This window comes from Salmo salar, chromosome ssa15, assembly GCF_905237065.1.
Source record: "Salmo salar chromosome ssa15, Ssal_v3.1, whole genome shotgun sequence".
In the NCBI taxonomy this organism is placed as follows: domain Eukaryota; kingdom Metazoa; phylum Chordata; class Actinopteri; order Salmoniformes; family Salmonidae; genus Salmo; species Salmo salar.
The window spans coordinates 48,620,321-48,637,411 of NC_059456.1; the positions used below are offsets into that span (position 1 = coordinate 48,620,321).

Here is a 17,091-nt window from a genome sequence, read left to right on the forward strand (position 1 = left end):
CAGTCTCCGCAGGTGTTTTTGCATGAAGTCAAATGTCTCAGATTGCAGTAGCTTGTAGCTGCCGTTTTTGTAAAGTGGGTGGGGGGGGGTGGCGGCCACGCACGCACGCACGCCCTTCAGCCTATCACTTTTCGTACTGCCGAGCAGCCTGCGTTTATACTCCCAGTATGTACAATGCACTGCAGACAGACTGCTGTGTGCTCACGGGTGTGCCCCCACCCCCACACTCACATATAATGTACATACATACACTCAAAGGAAGCACTAGTTGACTCAGAATGAGAGGACGGCTTTGCTTGTTTTAAAGTGCAATATCTACATGTAATTAACATTGAGCGAACACCACCAATGGCGCCACCTACTGGAACTTCAGAGGCTCCAAATATTCCCTGATAACCAAACAGCTGTGGTTGCTTAAGACCCCTGCCATGCACAGACAGATCAGAGTGAGGGGGCAGCATTGCCCCCTAGTGGTCAAAGGGGGGGGGTCAACGACAGAAGATGAGAAGAACAGACCGATTGCGATCATCTGTGATACAATACACGTTTCTCCATGCTGCTGTGCGAAGATGTCCTAATATGGACACCATTCCAAAGATGACACCGTATCCTCCATTCAGTGACGTATCTGTCGCATCTCCCCAAGATCCGGAGTGAGTCGTTTCTCTCTTTAGTGTTTTGCAGTTGGAGGGTGTGTGTGAGAGGTATCAGTTTCTGATGGAGGAAAAAAAAAAACAACAGCTGAACTTTCAGCACAACGGGTTATAGAGTCGCCTCCATCAGCCAGACGCCCTCCCTTCGAGGGGGGGCCAAATCTCCTTACAGCAAAAAGCAAGAAAAGCATTTTCTCCGTGCGCAATTCCTTACCGTGAAACAGGCAACATACTTTATGATTGCAACAAGCTCTCCTCTACATATTTCATAGTCCTTTTTAAACCCCCGTTTGAAAAACAAAAACCCACACGATACAAAAATAAAATGAAAAGAAAATACATGTTTACAAGTTTAACACTGTGCAGTGCTGCAAATATACATCCTACACGCTCTTCTTTCAGTCTCAGCTTTGAGTTGACCGTGGACTCATTTTACATAAAGATTCCTGACAAAATGTCCTTCTTAAGAGGTGATGGAGAGAAGTGAAGAGTAAAAGAGTAGTAGATTGAGGACTGAAAGATGAGTGTCTGGTGCTGAGGGGTGGGACGTAGTGATGTGGAAACAGGAAACTATCACAGCTCGGACCATGTCAGAGGGGTCCAGGCCAGAAAGAGTAGAAGAGCTGCCAAAAAAAAGTTCCTCCTCCAAAGGGTGGGGGCACAAGCGGGATTTGGGGGAGAGGTAGAGATTGAGGGCGAGCGGGTGAGGTCGTGTTTTCTTCCTAGGGTCTTTGGGTAGATCTGTGGTGTGGGGTGGGGAGGTTAAGAGAAGAGGTTTTGATGGGGGAGAGTGGGAGAAATGCTTGAGTGTCAATGTCGGGGTTTACGACTAACCCTAACCTGAGGTATGTGTGGGTTGTTGTGAGAGGGAGACTGTAGGTAGTAGGTAATTCTAAAGCCTTTGATGGAACGCTAATGAAAGCACAGTAAGACTAGAGGTAGTTGGAGGGGGTAAATGGAAAACAGATTAGTCTGACACTGGGTCCAGTCTGTTGGATGTGAGAGGGGAGGACATTTGAGGCATGGAGAGGTGTCCATCCACTCCTCAGAACAAAGCCTCATGGGAAAGCGAGTCCAAGCACAGGGAGAGACAGATTTAAAGACAATGAGCAGATGAAGAGGTCAACAGATCTGTCATGACAATGAAAGATCGAGTCAGACAGACAGACAGGAGATTCAGTTACAAGGTTTAGTAATGTGGTGGATGACGGCGAAGAAGGTTGTTTGTGATTGGTTGCTCTCTGGGATTGAGGGGATGGAGCTTCCTGGTTCAGAGGTCAGCGTGGGTGGGCAGGGTCTAGCTACTCCTCCATGCACATTGGCAGGTTGACGAAGGTGAACACGTTGTACTCGATCATGATGGAGAAACACAGGAAGACAGCGTAGAGGACCAGCGTGTAGATACCCAGCTTCAGATCCAGCTTCCAGTGGTTCACGTGGATCCCCCCCACCTGCAGAGGTGGAACACACACACAGTACACCATACTTAGGGTGTGTTCCTATGCCCAGGCGTAGCTGACGCATGCCAGATCTTACAATGCCTTGATATTACGTATCAGCTAACGACATCATATGTTACAGCAAACTGGCGGCCGACTGTCGATGACATGGCACACAAACATTGGTTGATGCATGCAACGTCCGAGCAGGGGAACGCGACCATAGTCAGAGGTATATCAGACCTCTGTATGTACACCTGAATAGTGGCTGATGGTTCATCAAGAAATTACTGGCAACACTTTTGTTCATCTGTCTCTGCCACACACACACACGCATGTGCAAGAAGGCACATTTATAAATTGTTCTAAATTGTTATACTTTATTTCAGCATATGATCATTTAAAAAAAAAATAGGAAACTATTAGCTAATTAAATTAAGACACCTGTTAATGTAATTAATCGAATGATGATTTCCATTCATGTAATGGAGCTTATTAGACACATTTTTCAATAACACCAATTTATCACTTCAAGCTGCAATATGTAACTTTTTGGGTGACCGACCAATGTGTTACAGATCTGTCATTATCATTGAAAGCAAGTCTAACAACCGGTAGATATGTTCTATGTGCTATTTTTCTATGCGTCCTGTTCTTCAGTTTCGTTTTTGTGTCTTTTACTTTTGCTTTTGTACACGAGCTTCAAACAGCTGAAAATACAATATTTGTGGCTATGGAAAATATATTTCACAGCGGTTTAGACGGTACAATGATTATCTACACGATACTTGCTTGTTTTGTCACATACTTTACAGTGCTGTGAAAAAGTATTTACCCCCTTTCTAATTTTCTCTACTTTTGCAAATGTTTAATACTGAATGTTATCAGATCTTCAACCAAAACCTAACATTAGATAAAGGGAACCTGAGTGAACAAGTAACACAACAATTACATAATGATTTAATTTATTTAATAAACAAAGTTATACAACACCAAAAGCCCCTGTGTGAAAAAGTAATTGCCCCCTTACACTCAATAACTGGTTGTGCCACCTTTAGCTGCAATGACTGCAACCAAACGCTTCCTGTAGTTGTAGATCAGTCTGTCACGTCACTGTGGAGGAATTATGGCCCACTCTTCATGCAGAACTGCTGTAACTCAGAGACATTTGTGGGTTTTCAAGCATCAACTGCTCATTTCAAGTCCTGCCACAGAATCCCTTACAAAAAAAGATTGCATTTTTGAAGATGCGGTAAAAGTGCAGTAATTGCAGAATAACTGCAGTTATACTGTAGTTGAACAGCAGTTATACTAAACTATAACTGCAGTTACAATGCAAAATTACTGCACTAAAAAAAACTTTGGATGCAGTATTTGCAGCATACTGCAGTTATACTGCACTCTGACTGCACTCTTTTTTCGTAAGGGATCTCAATTGGGATTAGGTCTGGACTTTGACAAGGCAATTCCAAAACTTGCTTTTTAGACATTTTCATGTAGACTTGATTGTGTGTTTTGGATCATTGTCTTCAGTCATCAGCTTCAGCTCAACGACGGATGGCCAGACATTCTCCTGTAGAATTCTCTGATACAGAGCAGAATTCATGGTTCCTTCTATAAGGCACGTCGTCCAGGTCCTGAGGCAGCAAAGCATCCCCAAACCATCACAGTCTACATGAAAATGAGTAAAAACCAACACATTTGAAGTTTTGGATTGGCCCAGAGCTAATCCCAATTGAGATGTTGTGGCAGGACTTGAAATGAGCAGTTCATGCTTGAAAAACCACAAATGTTGCTGAGTTAAAGCAGTTCTACATGCATGAGTGGGACAAAATTCCTCCACAGCGATGTGAGAGACTGATTAACAACTACAGGAAGCATTTGGATGCAGTCACTGCAGCTAAAGGTGGTACAACCAGTTAGTGAGTGTTATGGGGCAATTACTTTTTCACACAGGGGAATTGGGTGTTGCATAACTTTATTAATTAAATATATAAAATATGTATACATTGTTTTTGTTATTTGTAAACTCAGGTTCCCTTTATCTAATATTAGGTTTTGTTGAAGATGTGATAACATTCAGTATCATCTATGCAAAAATTGAGAAAATCAGAAAGGGGCAAATACTTTCACGGCACTTTAGACTGAAATTAAGTGAACCATTTGAATTTGAGCAACTAGGAAATGAGCGATTTCTGTATAGTGCCTCTTTAAATCGAACATACACACGGAAGAGTTTGAGACAAAACAGTAGCATTATCCATATCCACAGAACAGAACCATTCCAATGAAAATCTAAGGCCACACAGCGGTGCAAGAACACGGATTAAATTGTATATGCATTCATCAACTGTCCGTTGTTGTCCGTCAACTCAAAGTTGCATATGTACATTAAAAAAATATATTTTTTTATTTATTTAACTAGGCAAGTCAGAACAAATTCCTATTTACAATGACGGCCTGAGTGTTTTTTGTTGGACAATCTTCTCCGTTGTCTATCATCAGTCAACGGATGACTCCCTTTGAAAAAACATTGGTTCCATGGCCTAATACACTGGCAGACTGTTCAGTGGTAGAGACATAGATACTGTAGTCTCTATACAAAGTAAGACTCTGGTCAGTAGTATAATGTAATACATGTATAATATATGCCATTAAGCAGATGCTTTTATCCAAAGCAACTTAGCCATGCGTGCATAAATGTTTTACTTATGGGTAGTCCTGGGATTCGAACCCACTATCCTGGCGTTACAAACATCATGCTCTACCAACTGTGCTACAGAGGACAGAATCTTCTCACCGTTAAAGCCACAGAACCCAGCAGCAGCACCACAGAGTAGAGAAGTCCTCGACTGTTGATAATGACCTAGAGGGGAAGTCATAGTTAACATTACAAGGGGAATATTTAAAAATAATATTAACTTAATGTACAGTTGAAGTCAGAAGTTTACATACACCTGAGCCAATTACATTTAAACTCAGTTTTTCACAATTCCTAACATTTAATCCTAGTAAAAATTCCCTGTCTTAGGTCAGTTAGGATCACCTCTTTATTTTAAGAATGTGAAATGTCAGAATAATAGTAGAGAGAATGATTTATTTCAGCTTTTATTTCTTTCATCACATTCCCAGTGGGTCAGAAGTTTACATACACTCAATTAGTATTTGGTAGCATTGCCTTTAAATTGTTTAACTTGGGTCAAACGTTTCAGAGTAGCCTTCCACAAGCTTCCCACAATAAGTTGGGTGAGTTTTGGCCCATTCCTCCTGACAGAGCTGGTGTAACTGAGTCAGGTTTGTAGGCCTCCTTGCTCGCACACCCTTTTTCAGTTCTGCCCACAAATTTTCTAAAGGCTTCAGGTCAGGGCTTTGTGATGGCCACTCCAATACCTTGACTTTGTTGTCCATAAGCCATTTTACCACAACTTTGGAAGTATGCTTGGGGTCATTGTCCAGTTGGAAGACCCATTTGTGAGCAAGTTTTAACTTCCTGACTGATGTCTTGAGATGTTGCTTCAATATATCCACATAATTTTCCTACCTCATGATGCCATCTATTTTGTGAAGTGCACCAGTCCCTCCTGCAGCAAAGCACCCCCACAACATGATGCTGCCACTCCCGTGCTTCATGGTGGGATGGTGTTCTTCGGCTTGCAAGCATCCCCCTTTTTCCTCCAAACATAACGATGGTCATTATGGCCAAACAGTTCTATTTTTGTTTCATCAGACCAGAGGACATTTCTCCAAAAAGTACGATCTTTGTCCTCATGTGCAGTTGCAAACCGTAGTCTGGCTTTTCATGGCGGTTTTGGAGCAGTGGCTTCTTCCTTGCTGAGCAGCCTTTCAGGTTATGTTGATATAGGACTCGTTTTACTGTGGATATAGATACGTTTGTACCCGTTTCCTCCAGCATCTTCACAAGGTCCTTTGCTGTTGTTCTGGGATTGATTTGCTCTTTTCGCACCAAAGTACATTAATCTCGAGGAGACAGAACGCGTCTCCTTCCTGAGCGGTATGACAGCTGTGTGGTCCCATGGTGTTTATACTTGCGTACTATTGTTTGACAGATGAGCGTGGTACCTTCAGGCGTTTGGAAATTGCTCAAAAGGATGAACCAGACTTGTGGAGGTCTACAATTCTTTTTCTGAGGTCTTGGCTGATTTCTATTGATTTCCCCTTGATGTCAAGCAAAGAGGCACTGAGTTTGAAGGTAGGCCTTGAAATACATCCACAGGTACACCTCCAATTGACTCAAATGATGTAAATTACCCTAAAAGAAGCTTCTAAAGCCATGATGGAATTTTCTGGAATTTTCCAAGCTGTTTAAAGGCACAGTCAACTTAGTGTATGTGAACTTCTGACCCACTGGAATTGTGATACAGTGAATTATAAGTGAAATAATCTGTCTGTAAACAATTGTTGGAAAAATTACGTGTCATGCACAAAGTAGATGTCCTAACCGACTTACCAAAACTATAGCTTGTTAACAAGAAATTTGTGGAGTGAAAAATAACTTTTAATGACTCCAACCTAAGTGTATGTAAACATCCGACTTCAACTGTATAGATTAAAGCAATTTTCAAAATGATAAAAGTTGGCCCAACTCTAAATACATGGCTATGGTCATAGTTAACTCACGGGGTGCGTCTCAATAGTCTTAAGTGGCTTCCTCTCTGGCCAGGAGTATGCTTTATACTATTGAGATGCACCCCTAGTTGAAGTGTGGGAGAGGAGGAGAGAGCTGGAGAAACAGTAGGGTCAAGGATTCAATCACACAGTACTGAAACACTTGTTATTTAGTCCTTAAAAAATGTGTTATTCCCTCTCCAACACATGACTGATGAACACTTTCAACTCAAGTGCTCAGAGTCAACATCACTTGACTTCATTTCAGTGTATACGCTTCCTGAAAGATGACTACTAAACTACACGTATTTACAGTGCACATTGAATTACAATGTTGTACGTCAAGCAAAGCAGTAATCTCTCAATGCTCCCTACAAGGAAAGCTGTTCCCTATGCTCCAGGGTGAAGGTACAGATCTAGGATCAGCTTCCCATCCCCCTATTCTAACCTTAAACATTTGTGGGGGGAAATGCTATACTGATCCAAGATCAGCGACAAGGGGCAACTGAACACTACTCCGTTCCCTATAGCTGTTCTTACCTCAGAGCCGTAGTTGACCGCCATGGTCTGTAGCGCCCAGGGCAACCCCAGCCCAACCAGGATATCAAACACATTACTGCCGATGGTGTTGGACACCGCCATGTCACCCATTCCTAAACACAAATAGTTGTCATTCAAATACAAGCATTTTACTTAAAAGCAACGTCCAGAATTAACTTTGAAAAGCCTTAAGACAAGATTATTGCCAAAGATGGTACAGTCCAAAGATACCTTTTGTTTTCAATGAGTAGATGCCCTTCATTTCCATCCTCACAAACCGTTAAAGGGAAATTACAGAAAGTAGAGTTGTACCTTGCCGAGCAACGATGAGACTGGCAATGCAGTCCGGTACACTGGTGCCCGCTGCCAGGAAAGTTATACCCATAATGACGTCTGGGATGCCAAGGGTGTAGCCGATAATGGTGACCTGTGACCACACACACATTACAACTGATAAGTGACCAGAACAGCCAGACACAACTCCCACACACACCCCTCCTCCACACACACACACAGTCTTGTACAGCTAACCTTGTGGGGACATTCAAAATCCTATTTTCCATAAACCAAACCTGTACTCTTACCCTAACCTTAATCCTAACCTTAACCCAAAAACCTTAACCCTAGCTCCTAACCCTAACCCTTAACGTAATTCTAACCTTAACACTAATTCTAACCTTAACCCTAAACCCCGTATAAATAGCATTTGACCTCGTGGGGACTAACAAAATGTCCCCAGTTGGTCAAATTTTTGTTTGTTTGTTTCTTCTGGTCCCCACAAGAATAATGAAACACGTTCACTACCGTACCCTGAGACTCACCATCCAGACCATGAAGTAAGAGAAGACGGCGATCCAGACAGTGGAAAGGATGAAGGAGAGCATAAAGAACTTCTCCCATCGAGGCTTGGCACAGTTGGGGATGGTGAAGAACAGGAGGAGCAGCAGGGGCCACGCGATCAGCCACTTGCACTTGCTGCTGATGCCCACTGTAGGATTAAAGGGGCAGGTAAAATCAACCACATGTATTTATAAGGCCCTTTTAATATGATATCAAGTCAAAGTGCTTTACAGTAACAAAGCCCAGAATTCCAAAGAGCAAGCAGAAGCACAGTGGCGAGGAATAACTCCCTAGGAGGTCATACAACTCATTCTAGAACAGTGTTCTGGTCCTGGAAAAACTAGGTCAAATCTAATTTTACTGGTCACATATACATATTTTGCAGATGTTATTGCGGGTGTAGCAAAATGCTTGTGTTCCTAGCTCCAACGATGCAGTAATACCTAACAATGCAAAACAATACACACAAATCCCCAAAATTAAAAGGAATTAAGAAATATTGGAATGAGCAATGTCAGAGTCCGGAATATAAATATGCATATGTATTTGATGTGGTGTAAAGACATTATGGACAGTATATGAATAGAAAAGGTGTACAGCAGTAGTTATATAGGATGAGCAATGACTAGAATACAGTACATACAGTGCATTCGGAAAGTATTCAGACCGCTTGACTTTTGTCCACATTTTGTTACATTACGCAGGGGTGGGCAATTCCAGTCCTCGAGGGCCTGATGTCACAGTTTTGTTTCAGCCCCAGCTAACACACCTGACTCCAATAATCACCTAATCATGATCTTAGTTTAGAATGCAATTTGATTAATCAGCTGTGTTTGCTAGGGATGGAGAAAAAGTGTGACGCCAATCAGCCTCTCAAGGACCGGAGTTGCCCACCCCTGCTTTATAGCCGTATTATGTAAGAGTAAAGGGTCTGTATACTTACGTAAATGTGATATTTCAGTGTTTTTATATATAATACAAAAAACTGTTTTTGCTTGTCATTATGGGGTATTGTGTGTAGATTGATAAGGGAAACAAACAATTTAATACATTTATAATAAAGCTGTACCCTAACAAAATGTGGGAAAAGTCAAGGGGTTTGAATACTTTCCGAAGGCACTGTACATAGGAAGTGGGTAAAACAGTATTTAAACGACCAGTGTTCAATGACTGAACATAGGGCAGCAGTCTCGAAGGTGCAGGATTAAGGTGCAGGTATTTGATCTAGCCCAGCACTAACACAACCAATTTAACTCATCAGCTACTTCCATCGTAAAGCACTTGGAGGTTTCATACACACATTGGAGCAGTGTTTGTCATGCACATAACTCTCTGTCAAAGATCATTAGAATTAGTCATAAGGGCACCGCATCTACTGAAGTGTAAGCAAATGTTTAAATCTTATGAGCCATATCTTAACATCAAAACATGTATTATCCACAATAATGTCAAGCTCTGTCTGGATAAACAACTCGCAAACACACACACACACACACACACACACACACACACACACACACACACACACACACACACACACACACACACACACACACACACACACACACACACACACACACACACACACACACACACACACACACCAGGGATATGAAAGGGGGAGATTGTCTCATTTTCGGCCTCTTCCTCTGCAGGCTTGTCCTCGGGCACGTTGCCGTTCTCAACATCCACCTTCCCCTCCAGCACCTGGGTCTCCACTCCGTTGGCACCCTGGACCAGCTTCTGACGCTGTCACAGGAAGAGGCAAAACAGGGAGTTGTTCATTAGGGCACACATCGGAAAATGTTGTTCAATGAAAAATGAAAGGGAGTATTGGACCCCAAGTCCAGATAGTCCCCCCTGATTCAGTCAGTTTTTTTGTCTGTTCTTCTCGTTTGATGCCTAATGAATACGACCCAGGCAGTCAACAATACAGCAATGACAGCACTATCAAATCTATACAAATGAGATCATTGCATTCTCTAACATGGAAACAAACCATCTTCCTGCAGTTACATCACTCTCTATCCATACCTCAGTGATGATGAGGCGACTGGCCATACGCAGCCGGGTCTTGGGGCCAAAATGGCTGGTGATCATGATGCGGAGGCCGGCCTCTGGGAAGCGCATCTTGGGAGGGTTGGCATGCATCATCTCATCGACCATGATCACAGACCCACGACTGTAAGCCTTACTGGGCTTGACTGGAGACAAACAGACACGTTAGACCTTCAAAACTGACACACACACAGACGCTCACTCGCTCTCACACACACATACACACTCACACACCAGGGTTTCTGTTAGGAAAGTGTGGCGCTGGACATTTGAGAGCAGCATTTTAATTTACCGGACATTTGAGAAATGTACCGGACCGATATGCATTGGGTGCATAACCGGATTAGGGCGTCCACCCACGGTGCTCAGAATGACAGAAATCGCATTTAGATTATGGTAATTCATATGAACAGATCATGCAAACCGAGGATGCAACAATGTCCTTCTGACGGAATTCTGATGTGCACTTTGAAGATGAAGAATAACTGTCCACATTTGGTTTCCTCAGCCAACAAGAGGAGTAAAATCACTACCCTATGTCAATATTCTATCCCCCATAGTAGAAAAGTTGACCTATTCTATTTGTCAGCTTGTCGAGAAAGAAATAGCCTATTCCAAACAGACTCTGGGACAGTTGTGGGACGATAGATCCCAAATTCATACAACCAGGAGCCAAAGCCACATAAAAAAAAGAAGTTCAAAAGCAATGAGTCTGATGCAACAGATCAGAACGTTTAGCTTAATATGTTGACCAAGGCCGTAGGCTACGTGTGAATGTTTGTTCCATCATGCAATTAACGGGAAAACACCATTGTCAAAGTGCACCGCACAAGCCAGCGGTTTCATGTGACAGAGATGAAAACACACTTAGAAATGTAGAAAGAGGGGAGATTTGATGAAACAACTAGGATGGGTTGTTAATAAGACTAGGATTGTGCCTTTGGCTACTGGACAATGAAAGTTTATAGAAAAGAATTGCCTCCACGGATATGGTCTGATTTTGTCTAGGCTATTTTGAAGGTAAGACATGCCTCATAATATGTAGTAAAACGTTTGGGTTTCAAACAATTAAGTATATGTTTTCAAAATGCATATACTGCCTCCAGCTCATTGCCAAGTGGTGTTGAAGCATGCCTTCGGTTGGCTATTCATTTGCTGTTTGAGCTACTGTAGCAGCAGCACTCACGTTGTCTGACAGATTTTCCGCTCAAAGGTTCTGTATCTGTACGCTGTTCGCGTGTGATTAATGAGATGCATAGCGAAAATACTGTACACGCACCAATTTATTTCCACAAAATTATGCAAATATACCTATAGACCGATAAGCATGACCAGTCATGTATTTACATCGACTGGTATTTCCATCAATGAAGAGGCTATAAAGCATTATTTCACAATGGGATTTTATCTTCTTCTCCCGGACAATTGGCCAGCAGCAATTATCTTCATCGGCTTTTCAATTAATTAATTTTATCAGCCAAATGACGTCTATTACCAGCTAACAGAAACCTTGACTCACACACAAACATGCTACAAAAAACATCAAACACCAAAAATCCATTTAAGGTGTAAAAACACCTTGCCGTGAGAAGTTTCCTCTTGTGTTTTACACCTATTTCTGGTAAAATGGCCGAATTCAGGGTCAGATAAGGGTTCTATATACAACTCTTAAGTTTATTAATTACATATAAATTGACATGCATAGTAAGAAAACAAAGCTGACATAAACATTCCCTATATTTTGATATTCATTACCACAAGTCAGTGGGTTGATACCTCAAGAGACAAGCAGAGAAACACTGCAATCTAGCATGCAGAAACACAACACACATTAAGCAACAGTGGGTTTGGTAAGGCTAAACAGACAGGCGCTTTGACATTAGTGGAAAGAAAGTGGAAGATATGCCACATCTAGACAAGTTACAACCCTCTTATGACATGAATACCAAAGATAAGGCAGCCAGGAAGAGAGAGAGAGGTAGAGATCAGAGGCGGCTGGCGGGAGGGGCCATAGGAGGACAGGCTCATTGCAATGGCTGAAATGGAACCGAGTCAAACATGGTTTCCATATGTTCGATACGTTCCACATTTCCATTCCAGCCATTACAATGAGCCCATCCTCCTGTAGCTCCTCCCGCCAGCCTCCTCTGGTAGAGATAGAGAGCCAAGTGCTGTGGTTGAGCTGAAGGTTACCTATTACCCATTATCAGTCGGCACAGTAGAATGGAGATTGTAGAACTGCAACACCTCCACCACACTGACAGAGGAAGTCCTACCCAACTCCCATGAACCCACAAGTTCATATTCCTGCCCAATTTATAGACTTAGATCCAGACAACTATAGTGTCCAAAAGCCTGTTTTAGCATGGGCAACCGCATGGAGGACTTATACCATGTTGAAGTAGTCAACTCAAAGATGGTGGTTAATGACGATGTTGCATAAAGACCGCCATTGAAAAAATGGCCGCGGTTCCTGTCTGTGTAAGTGGGCGTTCCCTCTTTAGCTTGAGAATACTTTTCCACGTGAGAAAGCATGCTCAAAGACGGTCGAAGATGGTCTACATTCCATAACTACAGGTGGCAGTAAATTGCCAACCTTGGCTTTATACCTGTTCAAACAACATATTCCAGATGGCAGTATGCACCCTTTCAGTTTGTTTGTTGGAAGGAGTAGCAGAATAAATTTGACTACTTCAAAATGGAGATTGATTCAATGGCGCTGCCCGTGCTCTCAGATGCCATAATGGGACAGATGCAAAGATGAGCCATCTAAGTTAATGACATTTGAACTAGAATTCCCGCCATTCCCTCAACCCTATTTGATCAGAAACGACCAATAGTTCATTTTAGTCTTCTTCAACTTTTGGGGTTAAAAGAAGACAAGTAAAGATACAGAGAATAAGCCCATGTCTCGAGAGAAGCCTTGCTGTGTAGTACAGCCTGCCTGGTTAGCCTTACCTACTGCCGTGCTGATTATAGGCAATGATGGGGTCGGCATCCCACACATTGTCATCATAACTAGCATTACCATCCTGCATCTCGCTGCTGGCCGCTGCGTTACCATTGGCCTGATTCTTGTCCTTGTCGTCTTTACTCGCGAATAACTTCTGCAAGCTCTGGTTAAACCTGGGAGAAGAAGGGAGAGAGGGACACTGGTTAATGCCTCACTTTTAATCAACACCCAATAAACAATAACTGAACACTATGCAGTGGTCTGTAAATTCTAAGGAACAGTTTCCTGAACACCAATTAATAAACATACTTAATCTCAATTCAAATATCTTTGTATTCAAGCACTAGGTTTAATCTGGGTCCGGGAAACTGTCCCTATGTATACAGTGAACTGCAGCAAAACGTTTGCAACTGTTCACGTGTACAATAACTGTGGCAAACTCAGTCCTGCAACTTCTGGTAAATGTGAAACCATGCTGTATATTTTACATCATACTGTATGTATGCACACATAGGTTATACAGCGAACCGTATGGGCAAGATAGGATAGTATCTGAAATGGTCAGCGAGTAGTAGGCTATTCTCTGAGTGGCATCATAATGGGTCATAGAAGGGCAGTCGGAGCACAAGTGAGAGACAGACTATTACTAGGGGAGTGAAAATCTTCCATCCCGCAGAACATCAAGGGGCACTCAAATTCAATATCATTGCATTGAGTCTTTGTATATTTCTTGGAAATATAGAAGATACCTTAATGATGTAAATCTGTCTCCCCCACCACATCAATTTCATTGGGCGTGACGCCTTGAGTTTTGTAAAGTCACTGACTCAGTAGTGCAGCACTTACTTCATGATGAGGATGTATCCACAGTACATGACCACCAACACCAGGCTCTCCCACCTGAGACGGACACAACGGAGAGACAACCACTGAAATCACATCGTATCTCAGTTACCCAATGAAGCCCAATTAAATCCTATCACATCACCCAATAAGGAGCCCCACAGTTCAGACACGGAACTAATGCAAATTCCATCACATCAAGGTATTATTTAAGGACCAATCGAAAAGAGGTGGGGCTCGCTTACCACACTACCTTCCCATCGTAGATGAACTGGGGGTAAAAAAAGAGCACAGGCAGAAATGAAAACAATGGCAGTAAGGAATTATTCAATATGTACTTCTGTCCTTGAGCTGTTGTTGTCTATTAATGTTCTGTATTATGTCATGTTTCATGTTTTGTGTGGACTCCAGGAAGGGTAGCTGCTGCTTTCGGAAAAACTAATGGGGATCCTAATAAAATACTTAAATAAATATATTGTTTATGGTCGCATACAGTACATGTAATGTGCATTTTACTGTCAGACTTACCGCAATAAGAGCGAGGATCGACAAGACGTAGTAGAATGAATCTCGGAAAACAGACCACCAACCCAACACTACAACCTAGGAAGAGAGAGAGAAACAGTCAGTCAGGAAAGAGATCACATCCCTGCAGATACACTACATGACCAAAAGTATGTGGACAAATGTTGGTCCCCCCCCCCTTGGCTGCAATAACAGCCTCCACTCTTCTGGGAAGGCTTACCACTAGATGTTGGACCATTGCTGCGGGGACTTCAGCCACAACAGCATTCGTGAGGTCGGGCACGGATGTTGGGCGATTAGGCCTGGCTCGCAGACGACGTTCCAATTCATCCCAAAGGTGTCAGGGCTCTGTGCAGCTCAGTCAAGTTCTTCAACACCAATCTCGATAAACCATTTCTGTATGGACCTTCGCTTTGTGCATGGGGGCATTGTCATGCTGAAACAGGAAAGGGCCTTCCCCAAACTCTTGCCACAAAGTTAGAAGCACAGAATCATCTAGAATGTCATTGTATGCTGTAGCGTTAAGATTTCCCTTCAATGGAACTAAGGGGCCAAGCCAGAACCATGAAAAACAGCCCAAGACCATTATTCCTCCTCTACCAAACTTTACAGTTAGCACTATGCATTCAGGCAGGTAGCGTTCTCCTGGCACCTTCCAAACTCAGATTTGTCCGTCAGACTGCCAGATGGTGAAGTGTGATTCATCACTCCAGAGAACGCATTTCCACTGCTCCAGAGTCCAATAGCGGCGAGCTTTACAGCACTCCAGCCGACGCTTGGCATTGCGCATGGTGATTTTAGGCTTGTATGCGGCAGCTCGGCCATGGAAACCCATTTCATGAAGCTCCTGACAAAACAGTTATTGTGCTGACGTTGCTTCCAGTGGCAGTTTGGAACGCAGTAGTGAGTGTTGCAACCAAGAACAGACGATTTTTACACGCTACACGATTCAGCACTCGGTGGTCCCGTTCTGTGAGATTGTGTGGCCTACCACTTCACTGCTGAGCTGTTGTTGCTCCTAGACGTTTCAACTTCACAATAACAGCACTTACAGTTACCTGGGGCAGCTCTAGCAGGGCTGAAATTTGACGAACTGACTTGTTGGAAAGGTGGCATCCTATGACGGTGCCACGTTGAAAGTCACTGAGCTCTTCAGTAAGGCCATTGTACTGCCATTGTTTCCTATGGAGATTGCATGTCTGTGTGTTCGATTTTATACACATACACCTGTCAGCAATGGTGTGGCGGAAATAGCCAAATCCACTCATTTGAAGGTGTGTCCACATACTTTTGTATATATAGTGTATAAAACGTCTCAGACTAGAAATGCTGATCTAGGATCAGGTCCCCCCTTTCCATAGAATCTTATTCATTATGATCTAAAAGGCTAAAATGATCCTAGATCAGCACTCCTAGTCTTTGTGAATACGGGACCAGAAATATGCTTTCCAGAGACTAACGACAGCTGTGAGCAATTGCAAACTATCAGACATGTAGACATGGTTCCCCATAGGAGAACTCAATCTTTCTATTTACTTCTCAGCCCATAAGTGATCTAAATGCATATGCTGCATTGTGTATGTGCATGTGCATGTGCACAGAAACACACACACCTGTCCGGCGAATATTCCGCACACGCCGATGATGCACAGGATATTGAAGACCGCTGAGCCGACGATTGTCCCCACCCCCACGTCACCGTGGGTGATGAAGACACCTGTACAGGGGGAGGCAGCCAACCACAATCAGCCTTGACAACAACTATCTGGGAGAGTGTGTGTGTGTGTGTGTGTGTGTAGTAGGGCTGGGGTCAATTCAAATTGAAAGCAGTCAATTCAGGAAGGAAACTTAAATACCAATTCAAAATAACAAAAAAACTGCAGCTATTTTCAATGACTTCTCAATAAACTGAAGAGTAGCTATTTATTTAATATGTTTTTGCATTTTGGAATTTTCAATTAAAATATCTTCCTGAATTGACTGCCTTTAATTTTAATTGACCCCAGCCCTGGTGCGTAGGTGTGTCTGACTTTTTGTTGAATTTTGATGTTGGTGTGTTGGTTAATCTCTCGTGGAGAGAAATAGGGTGCCTATGGGTACCATTGGGTGCACACTGCCTGCCCTCCAGGACACCTAAAATCATGAGGGATCTAAGCCACCCGAGCCAACGCCTGTTCTCCCCGTTTCCATCACTCAGACGTGGGCAGTACAGGAGCATCATGGCTAACCCTCAGACCATCAGGCTGCTGAATAGCCACCATAGTCAGCTACCTGCTCCGACTGTCCCCCCTCCCCCCCCTCAGACTTCCTACCCCTGCACTGTTGGAGCTCGGAGCTTAAGAATTTCACTGTACCCTGCAACTACATCTGATTAAATAAAAATCTAGGATTGAATGGTATCGTAGCGTCTGTCAACAGACTGTGGGATTTGAAGACTAAAGACAAATGTTTTTGTCACTGGTCATTTGGACAAATCACACATTCGCAGGTGTTCACGTCTTTCAAATGTCGGGCGTGGATGGGACATGCTTTGGCTGAATTTCCATTTAGGGAGTTGGAGACGTCGTTAGTGTCTTTTATCATTCATCTCCCCCCAGAACCTAATCGAGCATCT

The 17,091-nt window shown here is 43.0% G+C and overlaps 1 protein-coding gene across 1 annotated transcript in view; it reads right to left on the reverse strand.

Moving 5' to 3' along the window:
* Positions 1–974: 974 nt before the first annotated feature.
* LOC106571662 (sodium/potassium/calcium exchanger 4) overlaps positions 975–17,091 on the reverse strand; it is an 80,911-nt gene continuing 64,794 nt past the window's right edge. The window contains exons 6-17 of the mRNA XM_014144976.2: positions 16,091–16,194; positions 14,481–14,555; positions 14,198–14,223; positions 13,956–14,009; positions 13,185–13,282; positions 10,133–10,302; positions 9,703–9,847; positions 8,080–8,246; positions 7,571–7,685; positions 7,259–7,371; positions 4,893–4,958; positions 975–2,104 (exon numbers count right to left, since the gene is read on the reverse strand). Coding sequence (XP_014000451.1) covers positions 1,955–2,104; positions 4,893–4,958; positions 7,259–7,371; positions 7,571–7,685; positions 8,080–8,246; positions 9,703–9,847; positions 10,133–10,302; positions 13,185–13,282; positions 13,956–14,009; positions 14,198–14,223; positions 14,481–14,555; positions 16,091–16,194 — 1,283 coding nt within the window. The 3' untranslated portion in view covers positions 975–1,954. The remainder of the gene's footprint in view (positions 2,105–4,892; positions 4,959–7,258; positions 7,372–7,570; positions 7,686–8,079; positions 8,247–9,702; positions 9,848–10,132; positions 10,303–13,184; positions 13,283–13,955; positions 14,010–14,197; positions 14,224–14,480; positions 14,556–16,090; positions 16,195–17,091) is intronic.